At 40.6% G+C, this 26,363-nt stretch overlaps 1 protein-coding gene across 1 annotated transcript in view; it reads right to left on the reverse strand.

Moving 5' to 3' along the window:
- The window catches only part of SDK1 (sidekick cell adhesion molecule 1), a 638,385-nt gene that overhangs the window by 171,333 nt on the left and 440,689 nt on the right, over positions 1 to 26,363 (reverse strand). Inside the window, exons 8-13 of the mRNA XM_077828174.1 lie at positions 21,065 to 21,148; positions 16,363 to 16,557; positions 15,078 to 15,194; positions 14,645 to 14,812; positions 10,681 to 10,783; positions 8,479 to 8,655 (exon numbers count right to left, since the gene is read on the reverse strand). Of these exons, the coding sequence (XP_077684300.1) occupies positions 8,479 to 8,655; positions 10,681 to 10,783; positions 14,645 to 14,812; positions 15,078 to 15,194; positions 16,363 to 16,557; positions 21,065 to 21,148 (844 nt within the window). The remainder of the gene's footprint in view (positions 1 to 8,478; positions 8,656 to 10,680; positions 10,784 to 14,644; positions 14,813 to 15,077; positions 15,195 to 16,362; positions 16,558 to 21,064; positions 21,149 to 26,363) is intronic.

Below are 26,363 nucleotides of genomic sequence, written 5' to 3' on the forward strand. Positions count from 1 at the left end.
TCAGAGAGTTGCAGATGATACATGTTAGAAACAAATACTGTAATATTGAGTCAGCTCATAACTGCCAGAGGTTAAATTCTGGAGCAGGTAGCTCAGCTGATGGCCCAACAACTTCCTAGGAAGTCAAGGTAGGAAATCTAACAAATCACACTGCCTTGATGGCATCGTCATAAATGTTTCTAACATATTAAATGAAGAGCCTGTCTTCTGTTCAGAGCTTTCCCATTTGTTTCACCAAACTCCTAACACAGGAATGATTACTGTACTGCATACAGAGAACAGACACTCAGGTGAGTGTGCCTTCTTGAAAGCCTATATCATGGCTGTATTGAGAAATTACAAGTTTGGCCAGAGTCAAATCAGACAGATTTATTTCTGATTTCATTCCTGGAGCCAACACTGGATTTACCTCCATGGAGGTCAAATCCACAGATGCCTGAGGGAGAGTTTTTGTATCTTACTCTGTCTTCTTGGTCTAAAAAAGCACATACTTTTAAAAATTAACCATCATTATTGCTAGTTTACATTTGATGGTGAATAGTTAAAAATAGTTTTGTATTTGTTTTTTTTCCAATTTGGATTTGTCAGTAATTTTTATATCCTGGGTAACAGCCCAATAGAGAGCTCGAAAACAACTAAAACCTTCTCCTTAGAGAGGAGGAGGCTTTCTGCCTGACTTCCTTCCTGTTCCCATGAAACTGTGAAATACACAGTGTGATGGAGCAGAGAAATCCCACACCAGCAGAGAAGGATAAAGGGAGCCTAAAGGCCCAGCTAGTCCCACCCTGCTACAGCTGCTATACATGCAGACAATGCCATCCCTGAAGGGGGAAGAAAAGGAAAGAGCCTGGCTCAATTCAGGGCTGACTAGCAAAGAAGCAGGATGCAGCTCTGCAGGCTTTACTACAAGCCTGACAGGGGCAGGGGCCACTGCTGGATTGAGGCTTATAGGCTCCAGTGTGGTGGATATCCGTAGTATGGTGGCCACCTGCTGTACAAGCTGCTGCTGTAGTTGCCACGGATGCTGGTTGGCTATTTGTTGAAAGAGTTGCTGTTGTTGTGCCTTCTGCTTGGCTATTCATTTTAGCAAATGATCCATATCCACTGTAGCAAGATAGGGACACGTTTGTTTGAAGTGTGGGTCTTTGGGGGCTTTTTGTGTGTTTGGTTTTTAGGCTTGATCAACTCCCTTACGCAGGGTCTAGGTCAATGCACACCTTCTCCACCAATTCTCTAATGGCTTCCCTGGATTAACGCTTCCTGGTTGACTCTTCTGGCTTCCTGCCACAGCTGCAGGTAGCTCAGTGCCGGGGAGGAAGTCTCTATTCCCTATGTTCGCTGGGTATTTCTATGACCTTCAGCCCTCTGCGATCTTTGTGGCCCCACAATGTCCTTCGAGTAAATAGAGTCCAATCACTATTGGGCATTCCCCAGTTTCCTCAACAGTCTTTTCCAGTCAGGGATGCAGCACTTGTCTCTCATCGGTTGTCGTGGCTGCAGAGACATGGAATTGCATCCCGTGTCTTCGTCAGTCAGCCCTGAGCTGAGAGTTTTCTCCGTCTCTTCCCCCTCCAGGCCTGGCATTGGCTGCAGGAATAGCAGCTGTAGCAGGGTGGGGCTAGCTAGGCCTATTGGCTCCCTTTAACCCATTCTGTGTTGGTGTGGGGTTTTCTGCTCCATCCCACAGAGACTGAAGGTAGAAAAGGCAAGGGACTGCCAAGATATTAGACGACTGTGGGATATGGAATCCATAGCAAATGGCTTTTTAATTAGGTGTCACTTTGATTTTTGTTACTGCACATTGCTAAGATCTACCATTATTTATCTGGTACCAAAATTCCCCGACAAGTGACTGACAATGAAAATACTTAGGAGTACTTTGAAGTCCATAGGATGATATCTGCTGTAAGTGGTTAGAGCTCCAGTTCCTTGATTTCCAGTTTTGGGGAAGAACAATGGAAGTGGAAAACTCTGGAAAAAGGACTAAAGCTAGCAAGATGAATGGCTGCCAAATATAAATTGTCTATTTTGTATTATGCATATTCCCCCCCCCTCCTAAATTTTAAACAAGTAATTTCCTTTGTAGTGGGGGCGGGGTGGGGGAGAATAAAAAGCTTTTGGTCTTTGGGGAGATTTTATTTTCCCAACAGTGTAGGGTATTACCATGATTCTCAGTCACATTCATTCATTCATTCATTCAACAAAAAATATTCCTCAAATGAATGGTGGGGGAGGAGGGTATGGTGCAGCAGGTAATGTCAGGTATAGATATTGTTACATATTTTAAATGTATCAAGAACCCTTAGCATACTTTTGAGTTGGAATCAGCAAACCTTATTGTCTGGAGAGATCCAGCCTGATCTTCCCTGAGTTTATTGAGCTATGGGAAAATGGAAAGTTTCCTCTGTGTATATCTTCTTATTGGGCAGGACTATAAAGATAAGATGAATGAAGCTGGCATGCTCTATTACTCGCAATTACTTTCAGGATCAAACATTATGAGTTTTGGATGCAACAGAAACAGAAGTTCAATCTGCACATGTTTCTCTATTTGCAATTGAGAAAATTTTGCAAGCATAAAATAAATCAAAAATTAAAACCTCATATTGTAAGTGATATGCATCAGGGAAGACACTCTGTACTGTTTGCACCTGTCAAGGTTCCTTTCCCACTCTGAACGCTAGGGTACAGATGTGGGGACCTGCATGAAAAACCTCCTAAGCTTATCTTTACCAGCTTAGGTCAAAACTTCCCCAAGGTACAAAATATTCCACCCTTTGTCCTTGGATTGGCCGCTACCACCACCAAACAAATACTGGTTACTGGGGAAGAGCTGTTTGGAAACGTCTTTCCCCCCAAAATACTTCCCAAAACCTTGCACCCCACTTCCTGGACAAGGTTTGGTAAAAAGCCTCACCAATTTGCCTAGGTGACTACAGACCCAGACCCTTGGATCTTAAGAACAATGAATAATCCTCCCAACACTTGCACCCCCCCTTTCCTGGGAAATGTTGGATAAAAAGCCTCACCAATTTGCATAGGTGACCACAGACCCAAACCCTTGGATCTGAGAACAATGAAAAAGCATTCAGTTTTCTTACAAGAAGACTTTTAATAGAAATAGAAGTAAATAGAAGTAAAGAAATCACCTCTGTAAAATCAGGATGGTAGATACCTTACAGGGTAATTAGATTTAAAACATAGAGAATCCCTCTAGGCAAAAACTTAAGTTACAAAAAAGATACACAGACAGAAATAGTTATTCTATTCAGCACAATTCTTTTCTCAGCCATTTAAAGAAATCATAATCTAACACGTACCTAGCTAGATTACTTACTAAAAGTTCTAAGAATCCATTCCTGGTCTATCCCTGTCAGAAACAGCATATAGACAGACACACAGACCCTTTGTTTCTCTCCCTCCTCCCAGCTTTTGAAAGTATCCTGTCTCCTCATTGGTCATTTTGGTCAGGTGCCAGTGAGGTTACCTTTAGCTTCTTAACCCTTTACAGGTGAGAGGATTTTTTTTCCTCTGGCCAGGAGGGATTTTAAAGGGGTTTACCCTTCCCTTTATATTTATGACATCACCCATCACCCATTAATGGTATCTATTATTTGTATCATAGAAGGGGACCCATTATGTTAGGCATCACATATACACATAGCTCCTGTTTAAAAGAGCTTATATTCTAAGTAGACAAGACAGACAAAGGGTTGAAGAAGGAAGCTTTGTTGTTCCTTGTGACGATTCAGGGAATCTGCCTATGTGCAGCTTATGAATTCTGGTTGATACTGGGGATTTTCTGTATATCTGTACCAGACTGCAAAATCCACTCTGAATGTAGAACTTGGTTGTCTGCTATCTTTTGTCTCCATATTGAGCTAAAATGCAAAAGTTGCAAAAGGAGAAATTCATGCACCTGGCACAAGGCTAATAACAGAAGGACATTTAACTTTGACAATCATCCATTCAAATGGCACACGGTTGGACAAATTGTTGGCTGCTACCCTAACCCATGGCACACCAGTTTTCTGGTCTGAATTCCAGGAGAGAGGTTACTAAGCAACAGATCACCTGATGATGTGATAAGGCTGAGCAGAGGGTCATCTGACAAAGGGGATGGGAGGTTATAAAAGGCAGGATCTCTCACTAGCCATTTTGGAAGTGAGGAGAAGGAAACAGTCTGACAGGAGAGAGACACTTCATGATTAGGAGGAGAAGTAGTGCAGACAGTGGGGTGGATCTTAGATGATTTTGCTCTATGCTCAGAGAATGCTAAATACTAGTGAGAGATCTGAAGCAGGGAAGCGTGTGTTTATTGTTTTGTCTAGAACTATATATTTCTTCTGCTAGCTAAAGCAAAGAGTAATTGTGTTTAGAAACCTTTGCAAAGTCTGTACGGGTTATGTGCTGAACCCATCATGTGTCCTTGAAGAGGTGAACTGTAACTCCAGAGTGCCCACAGGGTGGAATTCTGGGAGAGGGTGTGCTTATACTATTAGGGAATATGGGAGATTAGACTTGGTCCTGGTACATATAGCAGCTGGGCCTCATGGTCCCATTTCCATAAGGGGAATGGACAGAGCTTCTGTGCCTAGGAAATGTGCCAAGGACATCAAGGAAAGAAATAAGGCTGCAGCCTACTCAGATCAAGGGAAGGCTAAAGCACAGGGAGTTGAGCTGGAGGCCAAACACAACAGCCTGGAGTGTTCAGCATAGGGAGGTCTACTAGGGTTATGTAACATTCCCATTTTACAGATGGGAAAACTGAGTCAAAGAAATATTAAATGGCCTAGGGTCACACAAAGTCTGTGGCAAATACGGGCTTTGAACTGATTGACTTTCAATGCATTTGTGTCCTTTACACCTTAGTGTAGGGCCCCATGGGTCTAGAACCTAGGCTTGTAGAGCTACCAGACAGCTGGCAACTCCAGGCTACCATCCACAACAGCTGTAGTCACCTTATGCTCCACTTTCCTTGACCCACAGTTGACACAGACGATGGGAAGTTCCACCTTAATGACTTGACCTACAGCAGCCCCCGGCTCCTGATTCTCTCCCTGCACTATATAGAAAGTTCCAGGAAGTGTCCAGGCAACAGCACAGATCTTTTGTAACCATGATGACCGTTCCTGCTCCTTGGTCTTGAATTCCTGGCTTGGTCTCGGCTTGATTTGGACTTCACCTCCTGTCTTGGATCCTGAAACCTGACTCTGACTCTTGATATCTACCCCAGTCTATCCCTGACTATGAACTCCTCAGCTACTCCTAAGGCTCAGGTTTGCCCCTGTTCTGTCCCTTGGCCCTGGTAGCCTGTGTTGGGATCCTGACGCTTAGAAAATATCCCTCTAATTGCATAGAGGTAGAGGAAAGATACACAGGTATCCAGGGTGGAGGAAGGAGGCAACTCTAACAGATTGCAAAGTTAACTAAGATATAATACTCAAGGCTATCACTGATTGAGAGCCTCTTTTTGAGCATTTGGCCAAAGTCTTTGATGTGAATGCTCACAGATAAGAATGTACATCCAGTGTTTGTTAATATTCTCCACAAGAGTTATTTGTGAGAATAGGGAATTGCCTAGATCTATCATGCATACAGCAGCTGTTTTTTAATTTAAAATTTTACTTCAAGAATTTCCTTCCAAGTATTTTCTTCTCAATTTCACTTCTATTGTATTATATATGTCTCTGTTTTTTGTGGATTTGTGCTACTGAGCCAAATAATAATGCAAGTTGTCAAAAAACACAGTATTCCTTTGTGTTCTTGCAGTACTTTATCTCACTGAGATAAAAATATTACAATTCAAAAGTATAACTGAATGACTTGCCAGTTACTGGAGTTCTCTAAACAGACTGGGTCTGATCCATTCCTTGGATTCTTGTGGTAGAAGCCTGGGTATAGACTATCAGTAGCAGAATATCCCCAAGGAGTGAGGACAGAGTGACAACGGACTCCACTCTGCATGGGGACCCAAAACTAGCCAGCAGAGTAGAAAGTGGGCAGGATTGCAGAGAGGGACAGGCCCAGGACACTTGAGAGATATGCCCCTTTCAGGTAACTTCCACTGGCCGGAGTTCTATGGGGTGTAACACTGTTCCTTGTTGATAAAACCCCCAGAGGCGAGCAGTGACATCACCACCACCTACCATCCTCTGGGGGTGAATGCATCTGTTAGTGCAGCTGCTCCAGAACACAACATAAAAGGCTGCCTTTTGCTGAACAGACTTGAGAACTATTCAGATTACTTAAGACACAGGAGTGTGACACACGTCAACACAGATTTGTAGCTCGGCTTCAAAGCCTTGGTTATAAAGATGTGGCAGCTTTCCTCCTTCTCGCCTGTCCACCTTTCAAAAAACTACCACACACATTGCCAAAGCCCACAAAGGCTCCAAAGAAGTCTGGATAAATGGAAAGTGAAGATGGTTGAGAGGAGATAATATATTTGGAATGGTCCTCAAAAATTCCCACTGTTGGAGACTACCCAGCAGTAGATATGCACTCCAGGAGGAGAGTGGAAGAATGCTTATTTAGCAAGAGAAAGTATGACAGCTCTTTCAAAATGGGCATCTGATCTAGCCTTGGTGCTGTGAGTAATGCTGTATAAAACTGAGCACCGTGTAGCAAATCTCAGATGGGAACACATTACACTGCCAGGCGGTAAGAGGAACCATAAGAATCTTCTCTAAGAGACGATCAGGAGTGACCAGCAGAAACAGATGCTATTTTAGTTACACTAAAGTGCAGTTTAACTCAGAAAAATGACTATATAAAAACATTACCTTCATACTCAACAGATATGCTCCATACATACATCAGTGTCATAGCTTATGACTTGAGTGATACCAATAAAATTCTATTGCATTTTACTCCCTGTTAGACAGAATCAACACAGCTAAGGGTGAATGAAGGACATTCTATTCTGGCTCACACATCATCATCAGAATTGTTAATTAAATACCAATGTCAGGGCCAAATTCTGCCCTTAATGAAGTGTGACAGGGTCGGGCCAGATGGCTATAGGAGAGTAATAGAAGACAGATATATTAGCCCCAGGCTAAGTAGGTCCCTTTTCCCTGGGTAAGGTAACAGGGCAGGTTCCAGAACAATCAGGAACCTTCTGGAGACAACTAAGACAGGCTGATTAGAACACCTGCAGCCAATCAAGAAGCTGCTAGAATCACTTAAGGCAGGCTAATCAGGGCACCTGGGTTTTAAAAAGGAGCTCACTTCAGTTTGTGGTGTGCATGTGAAGAGCTGGGAGCAAGAGGCACTAGGAGCTGAGAGTGAGAACGTGGACTGTTGGAGGTCTGAGGTGTACAAGCATTATCAGACACCAGGACAAAGGTCCTATGGTGAGGATAAAGAAGATGTTGGGAGGAGGCCATGGGGAAGTAGCCCAGGGAGTTGTAGCTGTCGCACAGCTGTTCCAGGAGGCACTCTAGACACCTGCATTCCACTGAGCCCTGGGCTGGAACCCAGAGTAGAGAGTGGGCCCGGGTTCCCCCCAAATCCTCCCAACTCCTGGTCAGACACAGGAGGAGTCGACCTGGTCTGTGAATTCAGAAATACGGCCAAGCTGAGGGCTGCCGTGAAGCTCCAAATCGAGCAAATCCACCAATAAGCGCAAGACCCACCAAGGTAGAGCAGGAACTTTGTCACAGAAGATAATGAGCTAAATTCTGCTTTCTGTACTACACTGACTTCAGTGAAGTTACTCTGGATTTAGATTGGTGTAAGTGAAAGCAAAATTTGATCTACTGGTAAAACTGAAGGCAGAATTTGGCCTGCAGAATATTTATCTATTATTGCTGATGATGCACAAGCCAGAAAATAGTTTGATTTTCAGACTATAACCTGAATATGCTGGGCTGGCAGATAGAAAAAGACATCTTACTTGTAAACTGATCATATTTGATCTAAAGGGATAGAGACAGAAGACACAGAATCCCACAATGCCTTTTTTTTAAACAGTCCTTTTGCAAAAGACTGCACTTTAAAGGTCTTTTAAAACTGTCATTAAGAGCCGAGACATGCATGTGGTTGAGGAAACTTTACTTAAAAATTTAGAAATGCAAAGCAAGCAGGAGAATAAAAAATACCTCAGAGACCAACAGTTCTGAGATCTGTTGAGCTGTGAGGAAAGAAAAAAAAACTAGGAGATGCATTTTTATAACTTCAAGTCCCTTGAGCTGAGCTATTATTGCTATTTGTCAAAACATCTACAGCAGGCACACAGGTCCATACATGGTGGCTCCCAGGCTCCCAGGCTCCATGGTGGCTTCTGCCATTTGGAAGCCCATGCACTGTGGCATGCAAACACAAAACTGAGGTTCTCTTAAGGCAGTGTCATTAGCAAGAACTGGCTTAACTTTTTCTTTTAAAAAGTAATAGAAATAAACAGTACAAAATGCTCAAGAGAATTAAAAACCAAATATAATGTGCCATCAAAAGCCAGACAGCCGGAATACTTACATCACTTCTAGTCGAGCCTTTCTCGAATCATTTCCTCCGAAAGAAATAACCTCACAGGTGTAGTCTCCGATGTCACCTGACCAGGTCTGGCTAATAAGGAGGGTACCACCTTTCTCTACTGTAACTCTGGAACTGCTAGATGGGTTTATTACCATGCTGTCCTTCTTCCAAACATACCTGGATGTTACAATGTTTCAAAATGTTAACAAGTACAACTAAGAAAGCTCAGAAAGATTTGTACAGCAAGGAGATATCAGCTGTTAAAAATCTACAGTAAAAATGGAGCTAAACTGATAGACCACTACAAATATTTTCAGGACCTTTAAACTTTTCCGACCTCGATCTTAGACCAGTGACCAGAAAGAAAATGTGATATACACAAACAATGTATAAATGATGGAATAGCTATAGGGAATGAGTATATTACCCATGAGTAGCAAAATTATGAGTGAATTTTGTAGGCCATCTTTAACAGGTGCTGGTAAAGCCTTTATGAAGTACTGTACTGCAAGTAACTTAATACACATTCTTAGGCAAAAGCAGTGTGATTGAATCTTCATCTGACTCATTTCATTATCTCTGTGATATCTAACACTATCCCATTCCATAAAAAAATACCATTTCAGGTATGACAGGTTTCAGAGTAGCAGCAGTGTTAGTCTGTATTCGCAAAAAGAAAAGGAGTACTTGTGGCACCTTAGAGACTAACTAAGGAATTTATTTGAGCATAATCTTTTGTGAGCTACAACTCACTTCATCGGATGCATCCTCCGATGAAGTGAGCTGTAGCTCACGAAAGCTTATGCTCAAATAAATTTGTTAGTCTCTAAGGTGCCACAAGTACTCCTTTTCTCATTTCAGGTATGGACACCCAAACATAAGCTTAAAATAGCCTTCCAGTAGGTGTCTGTACAAGTAAAACTCAGTCGCAAAAATATTTGCAAAAATTGAATACAAAAGCGGTGCAAGGAAGTTGTGGCCCAAGTTAATTCATTTTTTCAATTTAAGCAAATACTGCAAAAATTTTCCACAAGTATTTACCCAACTCTGATTTTTATACTGTATGTGTTTATGGGCCAGATCCTTGGGTGTGGCCAAAATGCACAAAGTGAAAGTCAGGAGGTGGTATATGTGCAAAGATTGTTTAAAGCTCTCCTTTGCACTCTCCTGATCCAGCTGATATTTGGTACAGACCATTCACCCTATTGTTCTAACCAAAAGGGGCCAAAAATGCAGCCCAGTATCAGTGTAAAATAGAACCACCTTGACTTCCCTATTTCTCTAGCCACACCCCCCATACTTTTTTATGACAGCAGAAGGGAAGGAATGTGGCTTAAGAGCCCCTCTGTTTGGTATAGGATCACACTTACACTGAACTGATCCTCCCTGAGCTAGTTACACCAGGTATATTGCCAGACTACACCAGAAACACAATACAAAGTGGCTGCCATGCCAGAGGATCTAGCCTTGTGTGTGTAGATTTAGATACATATATACAGCTACAAAACATGTGTAGACACAGCCCATAGCCATACAATCAAGTATGGTCTAAAAGTGTTTACATAATTTTATAGGTTCTCTGCACTGTCGTTTTCTAACATTTTGAAAACAATCCTCAGAGCCACAAATAATTTTTTTCGTTCATGTGTGGTGCCTTTAAACTGTGCATATTTCAATGCTGTCATTTTGTTACAAGCAGTGAGCTTCCTCTAAATCCTGTGTGCAGCTCTACTAGTTTAGAGGCAAGTTCTGCTCTCCATTATACCGGGTTAAATTAAATGAGAATTTAGCCTTTAGTTATTAAAGTGTTTCAGCGAGTGGGGACAACCCCTCTCCTAGAGTTTCAGCACCCCCAATGTAAACACTTCTGAAGTCCTATTTGATCCCTTTGGGCTTTACTCTCATTAAGTAGCAGCTTCTGACAAGTTGGTTTTATTGATAGTGTATTAACCTTGACAGTAAAATCATGGAAGGCTGTATTGAAGTCATGAAGTGGAACATAGCTCATTGTAAATAATACATAAGACTGAAGTAGAAAATGGAATTTATATGATTAATGATGCAGTCTACAACCTTATGATGCAGTAATCAAGGGTTTGATGCTGAAATCTGGGATCCTGAAACTTCTCACCTAATGACACTCAGATAGTTTGTAAAATTAAGTTCAGATAAGCCACACAAACAATAATGGACACCACCAACCTGATTGAAATTCTAGGGTCATGAGTTGCATCACATTGTAGAGTGGCTGTGGTTCCCTTAATAACAGTGCTGTCTTCAGGAGGGCGAACAATAAAAGTGCGATCTGAAAAGAACAGAAGCCACTGTTCAGGTAAAATTGCAGACTTTTATCTTGTCTTTCTCAAAAGGCAATGAATGAGTTATTTGTCACTCAGGGCAAGAAGCTCTCTTTCACTCTGGCAATGTGAGTTTGAGAGCATGAAGCTTTCTGTATGGCATATGGAAAGTTGCCCAGTAGTTAAATCTAACAGGCAGGACACTCTTACGACTACTTTATGTGGATCTCTCTGTCTCCCCCACCCCCAAATCTAATTTAACTATGTAAAGGTGAGGTCCTAAGTATGTGATGAAGAGACTTCAGAGAAGCAGCAGAGGACACCAGCATGAGCAGTTTTTAGTTAATCTGCAGGCAGTGCTTTGAATATGAAAAGTGCTAGAAGAGAACTAAATGTTATTTTTTGTCTTTGCTGCAACCAGTTACTGGCAATCCCAAAGTCATAAAGTACCAAGAACATCTATGGTGCCATATAAGTCAACAATAATATATTGTTGTTCGGGAGCCCAGTCATGCTATTTGGAGTCAAAAACCATGCAAGGAAAGAAAATACTCTAAAAATTATTCAGAAACAGGAAAATGTAAATGGCACCTTATCCCATCAAGCCTATGCAATGAGGGTAGAAGAGGAGCAGTATCAAGGAGCATGAATGTTCCTCATAAGCAGAGGCAGCTCTACCAATTTTGCCGCCCCAAGCAGTCACTGCTGAATTGCTGCTGCTGCAATAGCAGCGGAGCAGCCGCCAAATTGCCGCCGTGCCCGGAAGAGCGGCGGAGCTGCCGCCGAATTGCTGCCGCGGGACACTGACTGCCGCCCCATTCTGAATACCACCCCAAGCACCTGCTTGGAAAGCTGGTGCCTGGAGCTGGTCCTGCTCATAAGAAAGAGGTGCTTTCCCAAATATTGCAAAACTATCTTCATTCAAACATCTCTGGAGACACAGAACATAATAATTGCTTGTAACTATAGCAACTAGATCAAATGTGAAAGATTTCTATTATGCTCAGCAAAGAGGTGGTGGCAGCTCATATCATCAGCTGAAACAGGTAGACAGACAGAAAAGTGTGGAAGATGGATGGATAAAAGGAATGCAGTCCCAAATTCCAGTAGAGATGATAACCCGTAACAAATGAGAAATCACAGGTGTACAAGAGATGACCACCTGAATCAGATCTGTACAAGTAGAGATATCATACTATTATAGACAACCTGGGTGAGGCAATATCTTATACTGGACCAACTTCCGTTGGTGAGGGAGAGAAGCTTTCGAGTTTACACAAAGAAGAAAACCTCTGTGTATGCTCAAAAGCTTGTCTCTCTCACCAACATACCTCATCCACCTTGTCTCTCAAATAGTCTAGGACCAAACACAGCTAAAACAACATTGCAATCATGATGCACTATGTCTAATATTACTAACACTGTTATTACTTGACTTTAGCAAAGCTTTTGATACGGACTCCCACAGTATTCTTGCCAGCAAGTTAAAGAAGTATGGGCTAGATGAACGGACTATATGGTGGATAGAAAGCTAGCTAGATCATTGGGCTCAACGAATAGTGATCAATGGCTAGTTGGCATCTGGTATCAAGCGGAGTGCCCCAAGGGTTGGTCCTGGGGCCGGTTTTGTTCAATATTTTCATTAATGATCTGGAGGATGGCGTGGACTGCACCCTCAGCAAGTTTGCAGATGACACTAAACTGGGAGGAGTGGTAGATACGCTGGAGGGTAGGGATAGGATACAGAGGAACCTAGACAAATTAGAGGATTGGGCCAAAAGAAATCTGATGAGATTCAACAAGGATAAGTGCAGAGTCCTGCACTTAGAACGGAAGAATCCCATGTAGTGCTACAGACTACAGGGACCAAGTGGCTAGGCAGCAGTTCTGCAGAAAAGGACCTAGGGATTAAAGTGGATGAGAAGCTGGATTTGACTCAACAGTGTGCCCTTGTTGCCAAGAAGACTAATGGCATTTTGGGATGTATAAGTAGGGGCATTGCCAGCAGATAGAGGGATGTGATCATTCCCCTCTATTTGGCATTGGTGAGGCTTCATCTGGAGTACTGTGTTCTGTTTTGGGACACACTCTAAGAAGGATGTGGAAAATGTGGAAAGAGTCCAGCGGAGAGCAACAAAAATTATTAGGGGCTGGAACACATTATGAGGAGAGGCTGAGGGAACTGGGATTATTTAGTCTGCAGAAGAGAAGACTAAGGGGTGATTTGATAACTGCTTTCAGCTACCTGAAAGGGGGATCCAAAGAGGATGGATCTAGACTGTTCTCAGTGGTAGCAGATGACAGAACAAGGAGTAATGGTCTCAAGTTGCGGTGGGGGAGGTTTAGGTTGGATATTAGGAAAAACTTTTTCATTAGGAGGGTGGTGAAGCACTGGAATGCGTTACCTCAGGAGGTGGTGGAATCTCCATCCTTTGAGGTTTTTAAGGTCAGGCTTGACAAAACCCTGACTGGGATGATTTAGCTGGGGTTTGGTCTTGCTTTGAGCAGGGGGTTGGACTAGGTGACCTCCTAAGGTCCCTTCCAACCCTGATATTCTATGAGTGTATGAACACCATGTACTATGTCAGTATTATTTCTGTTGTACCTGTGTAAGATTGTTAGCTCTGTAATGGAGTTCTCATTGCTGTACATGTAGTGTGTAGTTATATTCAATCATAAAAGTTCAGCAAGAGAGAAAAAATGAACAGGGACCCTATCTATTACAGGTATTTGCTCCATCGAGAAATGAATTATAATGGAGACCTCCTGCTGTGCGCCATTAAATACATCTGAATACCAAGCAATACACATCCTAATACTTAAACCATATGCATAGTCAGTAATATCAATACGACATCCATATATGACAAGTGTGTCTTACATTACATTTACTGCCAGTATATTCCACAGATATGCTCAAGATCATAAGGTGGAATGTTTACATTCTTTTGGGAATGAATAGATGTAAAAGGTGCACCATCCGCCCCAAGGATAATCAGTCCCCAAGCTGCACTTCGAAGAGAGGGAAAGAGAGGAGAGCAATATACTTTTTATAAAAAGGATTTTTATTCTTAACTCAGGATTTTTTTTTTTCTGCTGTTAATGGCAACATGTTAACCCTTCCTTTTTTTAACTTGTAGCTTGGATTTCCCGGAGTGGGATTGTATATGAGCTCCCGTACACCAGGAGTAACTCAGGTGAAGTCAATGGGTCAGACTCTGTAGATCAGCTAAGGGGTTACTCAGTACAAATCCAGGTAGTGGTGAAGGGCAAGCCAAACCTGCGTCTGATTGGTACCAGGCTGATCTCTAAATCAATTTAGAGCATCGGAAGCCTGATGTATTTTGCACTGGCTGTCAACAACTGTCAGAGGGAACTATATAAGCAAGGGATCACTTATGACCTCATGGTCACACACCCTGTGGCAGCCATCAGGGAGCTGGTGGCACAGAAGCTATGAGGGCCGTTCTATACCATCTGAAGGTTCCTTTAGGTAGGGGGAATCCAGAAGTGGCCAGCTCTGTCAGCTTTAGGGCTGCTTTTCACTGCCAGAGAATCAGCGCCAATGAAATTACACCAGTGTAAAACCTGTGTACGTAAGATCATACTCACACTAATTCTTTATTAAATTTCAGTTTCTTTCACAAAAGCATCCTGAATAGCTATCCAAATATACAGAATTTATATCTATCCTATCAAATTATCCTTTTTGTGAAAGATTTCTTTAAATAGACACATTATTCCTATTAATTTATACAAGTTTTTCTATAAAATGGAACTGCATAATAGTTTGACAATTTCCTGAGTGCACACCAAAAACTGATTAATCCTTGATTAATGTTAGATTTGAAATAAAGCATTATCCTTACTCCAGACAGTCAGGATAGAGAAAGCATTCAGGGCTCCTTCAGAGTTGACTGCATAGCAGGTATAATTGCCAGCATCCTGGAGGAAGACGGGAGTAATCTGGAGCCCACCAGATTCAAGAAGAATGAACCTGGGAATCTGGACAGATCCACTGGCTAAGATCTGGTTCCCTGAAACATAGGACGACGAAACAGCATGACTCTTGTTATTTGCAATGCATGAATTAAGCGATGAAATTCCAAAATATTAAGTAACAAAACCACACAAGGTGCTTACACAGTCGCGCATACACACACACACCCCCACACACCCTCTTCTTGCACAGAACAAACTAGAGAAAAGTGAGAAGTACATGCTGAATGGACTCTCCCAAAGTATTCGAAGGGAGAACAGAGCAGGAATTCACTATGGTTTCACAACAGAATAAGTGTTTACCTCTTTTCCATGTTATGGCAGGTTTTGGAGCCCCGGTAACCTCACAGCTTAATACTGCAGTCATCCCTTCTGTAACAGTAGTGTCCACTGGAGGTCGGGTAAATGTTGGTATAATATCTGGAATCAAAAAAGTAAAAAAATTAATGGGATCATCTATCAAAACAATCCCTTAACTACCATCCTGGAGTGGTTTGCTTCCACTTTTATAGAGCCGATCGTGGAGAAGGACATGACACTAATAAATAAAAACCCTTCAGCAGTGACTGTAACCTTTCATTATTCATCTCCTAGGAATGATCTAACACAGTTTATTACCTAAACGGAAAATAAAATCTATCAGTGCTTGTACAAGTACAAGCAAGAGATCTTAATGATAAAAGTGGAAAGGTGTAAAATTAGTGTTTTGGGGAATACAGAAATCTAGATAAACAAAACTATTTGCTTTCATCTTCATAATACAGAGTTCTTTAAGATGAAAAGTAACTTGAAAATGACATTAACTTTCAAAGTTAAATGTCAGCCAAAAATAGTTAGAATCTGATTCTCATTCAATACATTGTCTAACTTTTTGCTTTCTTATTTTCCCCCAGGTGCACTTTATTACATTTTTTACTGCCACTTCCCACATAGATATCGAACTGTTGCAGATCTGTTTTCTAAAGCCCAAAGAATTCTGGTCAGTACTTGTATATTGTCCTTGAACTTAAAAAAAGCTCATTACATTGGCAACCATGGAATTTTCCCAACAAATAAGATGACAGAGTGATTCAGTAACTAAAACATTTAACTTGGTTTTTACTGTTGAAAAATATGTTTTACTTCGAACTTCTGACTTTATGTGTGTTTTTCCCCCCATGCAAAATATACCTAAAGTCTCATCCTACACAATCATAAAACAGTAGCATGAATTATATAAAGCATTAGAATAGGAAAACTCAACCATAGAACTAAAAGGAAGAGAGAGAGACCCCAATTCCCCCCCCCCCATTTTTTTTTAAAATGTAGCAATAAGGGCCTGATCCAAAACACATTGACGGCAATAAGAGTCTTTCCATAGACTTCAGTGTGCTTTGGATCAGGCACAATGAGTGCATTAGCTCTAGAACACTTACAAGGTTATGGAAGTGCAGGTGTTGCCTCTATAGATTTAATTCAATCAATCTGAATCAATCCACTGCACCCACAAAGCTGTCCAGAAGACTATACAAATGATTGTGGCCCTTCAATCAATTATCTGAAATGGGAACATTGCTCTCATTAATCATTACCATAGTTCCTTACTCACTGGTTACATCCAGATAGGTGTGAGTCTGTATTTCTCCAGCTTTATTACTGGCAAAACACTGAAAGATTCCGGAGTCATCAGGATGCAGTCCCTGGATCTGCAGCCCCCCATTCATTAGCACTTTGTAACGAGGATTTTGTAGCTCGTTGATAGGAACAGAGTCCTTATACCAGGCTAGAGTGGGAACGGGAATGCCTACATATCGAACAAAACCAATGCACTATTATTCTTTGCAGATCACTGAATATTCTGTACAATCAAAGTACGCAGCAATGCTATATTCAAATATCTGAGCTCAAAATTGAGCCCAGTGTAGCCTAACTTGCCCCACCCAAATAGATATATATATAGTACAAAAGCACTGTTTGATCAATGGTAAATACAGGTCATGTTATCAACGACAATGATATACTGTAGAAAGCGTGATGACAAAAACAGCAAATAATCATAGAGTGTGGAGATAACCCTATGATGTTTTCTTCCTCATAATCATACTTCACACCACACTTTGGGAAAAATGTTTTAAAACAAAATCCTGTAAATGTAAACCATAGCTTGTGACATAGAAATTCCTATAGTGTAGTTTCATCCTGAATAAAAATCTTATATGCCGCTACAGTCAAATTGTCAAAATTAAAAGAAAATGACAAATTACAAATTAGCAATGAAATGTTGAAGTGACTGTAATAAGTATTTTAATTCTTAATTTAACCATCCTTTTAATGATAACTGGCAGTGTATCTTTAAGCGATAATGTACAAAAAGCATATTGTATTCAGTAAGATTGTTTTAAAATTTTTATTTTGATTCATTTTCTGCTTCACCCGTGGTTGAAACATTTATGCATTAATGCAAACCAAAGTGTAAACAGAAATCCTACCTTAAAAATAACACCTCCTACTGTGTATTACTCTTTTCTTGCATGCACATTTATATAGAAATACTAGCAAGGGTTTTCACTTATGCTATAGCCACTTCACACCAGTCTGCTGCACAAAAGTGGCTGTAAATTCAGCAGTTCGGGCCAGTGGGGGATTTCCGCTTCCTAGTGGAGTTATCCAGGGGTGTAGGGTAGCCATAGAAGCTCCTATGCCACTTCCAGCATGATGCCTGCATTGTCCTCCCACTCCAGCAGTCCCTGGCTCTTCCTGAACAGCCCCCAAGGGCCTAAAGTAAAGCGGCTGTAAAGTTGCTTTACTTTATGATGGAACTGGATGACCCCAAGATTGGGAGGGCATAAATGCTCAAACTACATTGGCCCACCCCTAGTCTCCACCACAAGCTGTGTTGAGCTTATGGGCACAATTGGAATTCAGCCCAGAATCTGAACCACTGACTGATTTTAAGGTAAGAGTCACTGTCTCCTGGTGTGGTCTTTGGATGGGTCTCTGCTTCTCCTGACTGACCCTCCTTAGTTTGTTCTCAGTCAGGTCAGTTCCTGGACCCTCACCACCAGTTAATTTTATCAATCCTTCAATTTTAGGCCTTGCAATTGCCTGGCTGTTTTCTTAGAGGCAGCATTGTCACCTCTTTGCTACCCCCCAGATCTTTCTGCCTCCTCTTCTAGCTCTTCACTCTCCTCTTTATAGCTGGCCTTGTTTTCTCTATTGGTTGCAGCTGTGGGGGCCTGCCTCCATGACTGGCAGCTCTGGTAGCTGCATGGGGGTATGATCAGGCTGTTTGCTTTAAACAGGAGAGACTCTCCTCCCTGCAACTCTCCCATCTATACTCAGTATGGGGTTTGTAGACCACAATGCAGTCCATGTCTGTCATCCATCTGTCTACCTTATACATCTCTAACGCACCCATCACAATAATATCTAGGCAACTGAATTAGTCAATGGGAACTGAAGTTGCCTGATTTTCAGAGGTGCTGAGCAATCTCTGTGTCTCACATTTGTAAAGTGGGGATAGTAGTTACCTACATCACCAGGCAGCTGTGAGGTTTAATTCCTTAATGAGTGAAATTCACTCCAGTGAAAGACTTTTGCCTCATTTAAGCCCTTAGGATGGGGCTCAAGTGATGCATAGAGCCTTGGGCAGACAGTGAATTTCACCCTAATGTTACCAGACTTTGAAATCCCTAGATGGGAGGCACTATAGAAGAGCACAATATTACCATTATTTTGAAAATCCCAAAGTTACTAATATGACATGTCAATTTGTATCTCCTTTCAATTTTACTAATCCTCTGGGTGTGGACAAAGTTACATTTACCCAAATAAAAATGTACAAAAAAATAAGAAAAAGAAAAAGAATATTTGTTTCATCCTAATGTTGTTTATACAAACATGCATCCGTTGCCAAAATCACCCCTGAAGCTGATAATCGTCTCAGAAAGAAATCCTCTGTACATGGTGTGTGGTGTTTGATATGAATAGATGCACTGTACCACCATGCAACAGGCACAATTTCAATTTCATACAACAGCCCATATACAAAATTAGTATAAACTCTAATGTTCAGAATTCTCAGTGTGTGTGTTATTCATCTTTTGAAAATCCCCATGGCAAATACAAATTATCACTGAGTAATGAAGAAACAGAATGGAATAGTCCTCCTGATATGAAAGAGGCTGGAACTGATTTCAAGTTTAAATAATAACAACTCCATTTTCCCACACATTAAATTTGATGGGCATTCAGATAATGAAACCTGGCATTCAGTACTTTGACCCCTACCTTTAACATTAGAATCATTCCTCAAATCCCTTCCCACTAACAATATTAGCAAAAAAATCCTACTCCTATAATCATTGTGAAATACACCTTTCCATCACTACCTCAGATGACAAACTGAATATTACCATCTCTTTATTTCCTGTGTTTCAGACATGGATACGTTCCCCTACCCCACAGTTATGAATCTTATCTCATATGGATAAACAAGGATCTTATCTAAACATTTAGGAGCCTGTCAATAGCATTCACTTGGGCTTTTAGTGATCTTAGAGACAACTGCCTCTAAAATTGTACAAAATTCCCTTTTTTCATTTTGCAATGAAAATTTTAAAAATAGAAAAAACAATTAGGAATTTTGTCTTTATTCCTCCCTGAGCCTTCCTAACAGAAAATCTAGAGAAGGAAACATTTTAAAGATCTTTATTCCTCCATGTAAGCATTTTGCCAACCCTTAGTCCTACCTTGCTGTTTGAGGGGATGCAGTGTGATCTAAAGACTCTTAAAATAAAATTATCATAATAGTTGGCATTTATAGAGTGCCATACATTTTCCAAAGCACTCTGCCAAGATTAGAAAATTAATCTAATGGTTAGAGAGGAGACTGGGAGCCAGAAAAGTTAGACATTATTCCTGGCTTTACCACTCACTATATGACTTTGGGCAAGTAACTTAACCGCTCTGTGGCTCAGTTTCCCCACCTGTAAATAGGGCTAACAATCTTTAACTATCTTATAGCCATGTTCTGAATTTTAGCAATTGTAAGTGATTTGAGAACATGAATTAAAGACTAGAGAAGTTTAAATTATTATTTTTGTTATTTATTTTTTATAGCACCAGAATCTCCCAGTGGGCTGCTGATGTGTCCCACAAGTATCCTTCCATCTACTTGTCTACACAGGAAGAACTGTAGTCTAATTAACTGCACTCCCATGACACCACCAGTGAGGCCTGCAGCTCCATACTTTCTATAAGTAAATAAGGAACAGGATAAAAAAAATGCATTGCAAATGTACAAAGCATCAAGAGATATACACCACAGCCTGGTTACAGTATAGTTGGATATAGTGAAACTCCATTTATGAGGAAGTAAAAAGCAAGTCTGTGCAGGTTGCAATTTTGTTTATAGTTAATTTCTACTTATACTGTGAAATTAATCTGTCTCTCACACTCACAGTGCGCAAAGGCTGAGTGCAGAGACCTCCACAGGATTGGGAATCTGAGGCATTGAGAGGCTAAATGACTTGCCAAGTTCATAAGTCAATTCAGTGGCAGAGTCTAACATAATATTCAAGGTTAGAAACTTGCAGTTCACTGTTCTAATCACTAGATTATGATGCTTCCTGTTTTTTAATTAGAGGGCATGCTTCTGATTCTTTGGAATTGTATCGAAAAAGGCATTTCATTTTAAGTCCAGTTGTAAGTATTTTGCGGGTTGTTATGGTATTAAAACACCTTCCAATTAAAAACGGAAAGAAAGAGTGCTTCTGCAGAAGTGTAACTACACTTGAACATTACTGCAACTGACATTTCTACTCAGTGTAAAAGCACCATAATTTTCAACAAGGAGGTTTAAGTATTGGAATTATTGATTGTTTCTCGGTGTCCCAAGTTATGAGTCCCAAAGCCATTGTTTTACCTCCGTGAATTTACTGACTCGAGACCCTAATCTTTTTTAGCCAACTACAATTGTAGAAAGTATCCTAAAGCAAGGAACATGAAGAGAAGGAGCAGGGGCTATTTTGCCCAGCAGACAAGTAGCATTAATGTTGTTACCCAGCTCTTATACCAAAATTCCACTTACTTGTATCACACGTACAAAACAAAACTAAAAGAACAGCCCAATTTTCTAAATGCGAAGGGGCAGCTCCTCAGCTGCTGTAAATGGTCATAGCTGAGTGAAATCTACCCCAAAATGTTAGGAATTGGTATTGGGTGCTTTGTTCAACAGAGGGTGCATTTATTTTTTCCAAGCTTGTACTCATTTTAAGCAGCTTCATATACTTTATGTACTGCGCACTCACCCATTGCCTGACATAAGAGGTCCACTGTTTTCTCCACCTCAGCCAAAATTCGACTCTCAGGCTCAGCAGTGAAATAGGGTGGCTCTTTAGAACAGAAAGGAAATAAACAACAAAATGAAAACTGAAGTTGATTTAAAGAATTTAATATAGTTTCCTCGCAAATGCTGTATTTAATATAGTATAATACAAATTGCCTAGTTCATCTCCTGTTTGGGGATCATGGGAGGGCTTTTTGTTGTTTTTTGCTATGATGAATATGAATTTCAAAGATAGCCGAGCCAATGCCAATTTAAATTTAGGATTTCACACCACAAATTAATACTCAGTGCAGGGGCTACTTTTCATTTTATAGGTTTGAATCATGGAATGTTTTAATTCTCTGTTTAGAAGGGCCACCCCAAGAGGTTCATAAAGGTTTATATTTACAGCATAATATTTTATAGAATAGTTTGCTTCAGTATCTAAGCTAAACACCAGCTTCTCACGAAGTAATGAAGCATGTCAAATAAAGTGCCATACCATGTCAGTGACCCTATATCAGAAAGTAAGCACAGTATATTAAAAAATAACCCTAACAGTTTTATTTGTTGAAAGAAAACAGATGTAATGCTTTAATTGAACATGCAGTAATAACCAACAAAAACGGACAGTTTATCATTAGGACTAAACAAAAGACATTATAGGTTGCATTAAACAAAGACTAGACATGGGGGATTGTAGAACACACTGTCATGTAACTACTTAATCTATCCAGGATAAAATTTCAGGAGTCTCCTGTCAAAGTCCCACAGGCATTAAGGTTGCAGTGATTATCATGGTAACTAAAAACTGTCATACTCTACTCAATGTGATTATCATCTGAGTACTGTTTTCAGAAGCATTTTATTTGATTATAACTACAATTCTATCATAGCATAACTAAGCACAAACACCATGCACTGATTGCCTCTTAAAAGAGTGGAAAATACAGAAAAAGGGATATAATTTGCCATGCATTTTCCTCTCGAAGAATACAAATATATTTGAGAAAAAGTGTAGTGGGTTAAAGACGGCCCAAGGTAGCTTTAGGCTGTCTACATCTCAACCCCACCCCAATAACATATAAATAATTCCACGGTCCAGACTTGCACACTTAGTACTAACTAAATGGCATGACTTGTTTTCATAAATAGAATAAAATCATACAACAATCTCAATGTATATTACATTACAATATTAATTAACTATTCCTCACAGTACCCTTGGTGGTATACTAAGTGTTGTTACACTCATTTTGCAGAGACGTTAAGTGACATGCTCATACCCACACATCAAGTCAGTAAAAGAGCCACGGTTAGAACTCAGGACTCCAATCCCCCCTCCTCTGCTCCAACCACTAGAAGAAGGGATATCTGAATATAAATAGGTAGTTTTAATAGTTGTTGAGGCTTTTTATGTACTGTTGACATTATTCTGTAAACAGTCTCCCCACAATCCCCTTGGGAGCCTGCAAAATCTGATACTATTCAAACCTCTCCCACATAGAGAGTTACATGGAGAATGATTTTAAAATTCTAAAGATAACAGTCAGCATCCATTACACACCCTTCAAGCTGCATCTGAGATGTGTGACCTAATCCAAGATCCATGCATGGAAGTCAGAAAGAGCAGAAAAAGCCCCAAACGTTCCACCACAAGCCAATACTCCATATCAGTCAGAAATTCAGCCCTGCATATTTGAGTGGAAACTTTGGAATCTATCTCCATTATTAATGTAAACTAAATTAGCCACTGAACATCCTGTAAGGAAGATGGGACTGGCGGCTTTAAAGTAACTTAGAGTACAAAGTATGAAGGTGGATAAGAATCTGTCCATCTTGGGAGTAGAACCATCTCATACACCCAGTGGTGAGCTGGAGCCGGTTCACACCAGTTCGCGTGAACCAGTTGTTAAATTTTTCAGCCGGTTGAGAACCGGTTGTTAAAGGGATGGGCAAACTCCTGTCCTGCCCGTCCCGCCCAAGCTCTTGGCTCCCCTGACTCCTGACCTGCCCATCCCGCCCAACCTCTCAGCTCCCCTGACTCCTGTCCTGACATTCCTGCCCAAGCTCTCGGCTCCCCCTGTGAATTTGTACTCACCTGGCGGCACTGCACACCTTTGGCGGCATTTCGGCGGCAGGCCCTTCACTTGTTCTGGGCCTTGGGCGGCACTTCGGCGGCAGGTCCTTCAGTGCCGCCGAAGACCCAGAGCGAGTGAAGAACCTGCCGCCGAAGTGCCGCCGAAGACCCGGAGCGATTGAAGGAACCGGATCTTCAGCTTCTGGCAGCTCATCACTACATACACCCATGTCTATACACAAATGTTGATAACAGTTTCCTGGAACCAGGACTTTTCTTTGTCTGAAATCAATCACAGAACTGTTATAAACCTACACAGACTACCTCCAGGTAGTCGATAATGTGGTTTGGAGAATATGAATCTCAGGAAAAATCCCTTTCCATGTTAGCAACAATTGTCTTCAAGCATGGTTGTAATTAGCACACTTTTGTCCCCAGAGTGGGGAGAACCTAATACCTTCTTATGTGATTGCATTTTTAATGTATGACAGACACCTGAATAAATCAAATAAATATACATCTGAAGGATCTTTGTAAAAAAATTAAAATAAAGAAGGGAGAAAGGTACCAACCACAGAATAAATCTAATGAAATAATGAAGCAAAAAAGATTCTTAAAAGGCTGACACATGGATTCTAAATACAGCTCAACAGTCTGCGAAGCCCAGGAACAACTCAGGTCTACTCTTTCCAGATGCTTTAGGTAATCTCCCCAAAGATTTTCCCTTTCTGCGCCCCTGAACTCAAGTCTGGGCAAGTCAAGTGGCTTTTATATTCAAGGTAACTCCCAGAATTCCCTGCCTTGAAAGGGCCATGTATTGTATTTTTATTTCCTCTATGAAAAAACAGAATCCTTAACTAAAATTCCCTCCTCTGGTTTCTAGGCTTGGTTTGTGGTGTCCTTGCTTCTTACTTTGAGGGGCAGTCATGATGGGCCACCTACCTATGTCTGGCAACCAAACTGTAGTTCATCTCAGCTTCCAACCAGGTCAGCCCTCTGTAGTAACTTTATAATTGTTTTCAGATTGGCCTCCGAATCCTGTGGACTCGCAATGCTGTACCCTTGATGCCTGATAAAACTCCATGCTGCCTTCACAAAAGGGGAAAGGCCTAGACGTCTCTCCCATCTTTTGTTCCGTATTGCCCCCTAGGATCTTATTCTTGGAAATAAACATACCCAGCTAGGATACAAAAGCTCTCTCAAGGGAAAACAAAGAAGGAAAAGAAAAATAAAAGAAAGAAAATGCTGGCCAATGCTTCCAGCTACGGAAAGAATACTGAAGAAAGATTAATCTTCCATCATTTAATTTTCCTCTGTTCCATCATATTTTCTTCAATTCCCTTATACTTGGCACAAAATTTTATACTGCTACTCTGTCCCAAAAGACCATTCTGATGTCTTTGTATTGCTGCTTCTCTCTCTCTCTCTCTCTCATTTTGTTCAGATTTTGTTTTCAATCTCTGTCTGCTTTAAAGCACAATCATTTTCATTTTCCACACTTTCTCAGTCCTGGAATTCATAATCTCCCATAGAAAAAGTCAGTTTAAAAATAACTGTTAAAGTAATTTGAAGAACTGGAGCAAAAGATTTTTAAAAATTAGCTCAGTTTTTAAATTAGTCTGGTCATGAGCAGACTCTTTCAATAACTTAATCTTCAGCTGGTTAGTGGTAAAACAAATGTGCTTTTATCTAGTCTGCAACAAATCTTCCCCAAACTGTTACTCTGCCAACTGAGGAACATGCTATCCTTTAAAAAATTTCTAACATCTGCAGCTAATAAAACCAGAGTTTGGAACCGCCTCAGTTTATCTTTGCTGTAATAATATGAAGATGTCAGAAGGAGAGTTTCCACCTTCATTGGAAAATGGCAGCATTGCAAGAGGCTAGCAGGCTTTATACTTGTGAATGCACTGTTCTAACACACTATGTATTCAGATTTTGCAAATTCTATGTGTGACTTTAATATACAACTCAAGTGTACTTTAAAAAGAACATTCTTGCAGGTTCTACCAGGGGTTTAAATTGACCACAAGCCCTTCAGCATTGGATTCTTTTGGCTTCTATTAAAAGTCGGCAGGAACTAGACATGCTCAGTACCTCTGGAAGGGCTCTTAGTTGCATGACATATTGATTGGGGAATGGAAGGAATCATGTGTTTTATAACATTTTGTCTATTTTAAATCTGTTTAATGTTCTTGATATCTTCTCCTTTTAGCTGTTCAATATGGTAATTGCAGGGTCTACCTAGCCAGGTATGCATCCATCCAATACTTATATGGCTCTCATCACTACATCGTCTGAGCATGTGCATTTGATATATCATAATAACTTAAAAAATAAAAAACTGTTCAATTAACACAATTTTTTGTTGTAAGCATGAGATTGCTCATTAAATTAATTCCATATTATCTTGCCCAGAAGTGCAGCTCTTGATGTGATGTGGTATCAATTTGTGCATTCTACAAATATTTTATACATGTAAATAGACGGCATACTTGAGTCCCTGTAAGTGCTACTAAAACAGATTTTAATAATATAAGTGATTGGGAAACACCTCGAAAGGAAGCTCAGAGAAAGAATATGCCATTAGCAGAAGGAGCCTCTGCTGTTTGAGTCTTGTCTCCAGTTTCCTCCAGAATCCATTCCCTTGCTAATTAAACAGTGGCTCTGTTCCATTTTGGAACTCTGAGGTTGAACAGTTCTTCATGAATTAACTACTAATCCCTTGATTCTGCTTCCTGTTTGGAATTAGACATCTATCCTGCTGTTCAAGAAACTCATAAATAAAGAAACGTAGCAGGTAATGCTGACACATTGAGTAAACACCTGCAACTAGAGTGTCTTGTTCCATCAGGACAAAATAAAAGTAATTGGTAACCAATTTGTTTCTGCTTTCTTTCATCTGTTTGTTCATATCTATTGCTCTTTTCATAACTTCATTCCCTGACGGCCCCCTAATACTGGGCTAGAAATAAATAAAACATCTAACAAGAAGAGAGTAGACATGCTCCTAATCAAAGGTGGCATCACCATTTTACTATGAGCCCCCAGTGATTTTTTTTCTCAGTTTTAGTTTAACTATATTTAAGTACCTTTTACACTGAGAGGCTGCTTTAAGTATTACAGTAGGCAGGATCTGACAGCATAGCAGCAAAATTAAACTAGTCCCAATAAAATCTTATGAATAAAAAAGGGCTTAAAT

Source organism: Eretmochelys imbricata, chromosome 10 (assembly GCF_965152235.1).
Source record: "Eretmochelys imbricata isolate rEreImb1 chromosome 10, rEreImb1.hap1, whole genome shotgun sequence".
NCBI classification, from domain to species: Eukaryota; Metazoa; Chordata; order Testudines; family Cheloniidae; genus Eretmochelys; species Eretmochelys imbricata.